Source organism: Cynara cardunculus (genome assembly GCF_001531365.2).
Source record: "Cynara cardunculus var. scolymus isolate 2C chromosome LG 14, CcrdV1, whole genome shotgun sequence".
In the NCBI taxonomy this organism is placed as follows: Eukaryota; Viridiplantae; Streptophyta; class Magnoliopsida; order Asterales; family Asteraceae; genus Cynara; species Cynara cardunculus.
The window spans coordinates 5,519,708-5,521,127 of NC_037541.1; the positions used below are offsets into that span (position 1 = coordinate 5,519,708).

Sequence of the window (1,420 nt, forward strand, 5' to 3'; positions counted from 1 at the left end):
TTTAAGAGTTTTAGTCAAATGCATTATAAGATAGTATAGATATAGATATATCATAGTCTAGTAAAGACGAATGATCGTATGAGAAAAGAGTTAAAGTGAAAATTGTAAAAAAAGGTCTAAACTCTTAATCACTTTTAATCTCATGCCCACCCATGAATTGCACTTTAAAAAGAAATCGATCTGGTGCATTTCGATGTACTTCAATAATATTGACATTCAAGATTAATTCGATTTCATGTTTGTTTTCATTTTAATGAAGCATATTGAATCACACAAATAGTGAAGTCAATTGGTGGCCATATATATGCAGCTAGCAATCACAAATCATTTCATTTATTGCTGCAAACCTTAAAAACGAGAGTTCGTCGAATTAGAGACGATATATGTGTTTGTAACGTACGAAACTAACAGAATATAATCAAGTAATTCGTTTCTCGGCATGTGTAAGTAGTTGCCGGGTCATCATAAGCATACGTATACGAAGTCGGACAAGCGCGCTTGAAATACTGCGTGTACCGACTCGGCTTGCATCTGTTCGGGTTCTGATACGGCCCGGTGCAACAATATTCCGGCGTCTGGAAAGCTGTGCATGCACTTTTGCAGGCCACAACCTCCCCGCCATCCCCTCGAACCTGCAGATTAGGGGGGCAATATAGGTTCAAGTTGGTGTCACACCTAATACTGGGGCAAATACCCGAACCACCATATGGGAATATGGAGATGGGCAGGTTGAAGCCATCCAAGAGGCTCACATCGTAAAAATCCAATGGGCTGTCGAGGGTAAACTCAGCTAAGGAGGCTGGTGGTTCACCGCTTGCACCGTTGCAGTGGAGACCCGTTCCACAGTCGCCAGTGGTGCAGGTTCCTTCACCGTAAACGTTGAAGTTGCATCCGGTTCGGCCCCAGAAGCGGCCTGACCACCCTTTTGGGGCCGTGACGTTTCTTGATTGTTGCGGCCTGAGCTCTAGACCGCCTTCCATGAGTTGGGGTTGGCCAATGGAAGCTTGGATCCCGGACCATATGGTTTTGTCGCATCTGTTTTCCAACGTAAAAAGGACCGCATTAACGCCTGCGAAAACAGATAACACAAGAAAAGTATTATTTGAAGACGAAATACAAGTGAAGAACAAAAATTATGATGTAATAATTACCGATAGAAGTGAGAAGGAGAGCAAGTGAGATATGCAGAAAAGCCATTGAAGAAGGATGAGTGAAGTGTAAGGTAATAGAGACTCGTTTATATAAGAAAATGCAGGAAGGTTTGTGAAGATGCCAACCTAATGGTCTTTAACCTAAGCGTCTTTAATTAATATTTGCAAAATTAGGGATACCAACACAAAGATTGCTACCCACCTTCGTTAGTATGTGAAGTGCGAAGGAAACGACGAGTCCTTAACTGTTGTTGAAATCGGATTTGATA

The 1,420-nt window shown here is 42.0% G+C and overlaps 1 protein-coding gene across 1 annotated transcript; it reads right to left on the reverse strand.

Annotated features, from left to right (window-relative positions):
- Positions 1-404: 404 nt before the first annotated feature.
- On the reverse strand, positions 405-1,197 carry LOC112527028 (thaumatin-like protein). Its single transcript, XM_025137506.1, has 2 exons — positions 1,152-1,197; positions 405-1,069 (listed from the first exon to the last, which is right to left on the reverse strand). The coding sequence occupies exons 1-2, from the start codon at positions 1,195-1,197 to the stop codon at positions 405-407; spliced, it is 711 nt and encodes a 236-aa protein (XP_024993274.1).
- Positions 1,198-1,420: the final 223 nt, after the last annotated feature.

What these genes read in the sequence shown, in the direction of transcription:
- LOC112527028 (XM_025137506.1), bottom strand. Translation starts at nt 1,197, where the DNA reads ATGGCTTTTCTGCATATCTCACTTGCTCTCCTTCTCACTTCTATCG. An exon ending in TCTCCTTCTCACTTCTATCG is followed by an intron (nt 1,070 to 1,151) that starts GTAATTATTACA and finishes CTGTTTTCGCAG; the next exon opens with GCGTTAATGCGGTCCTTTTT.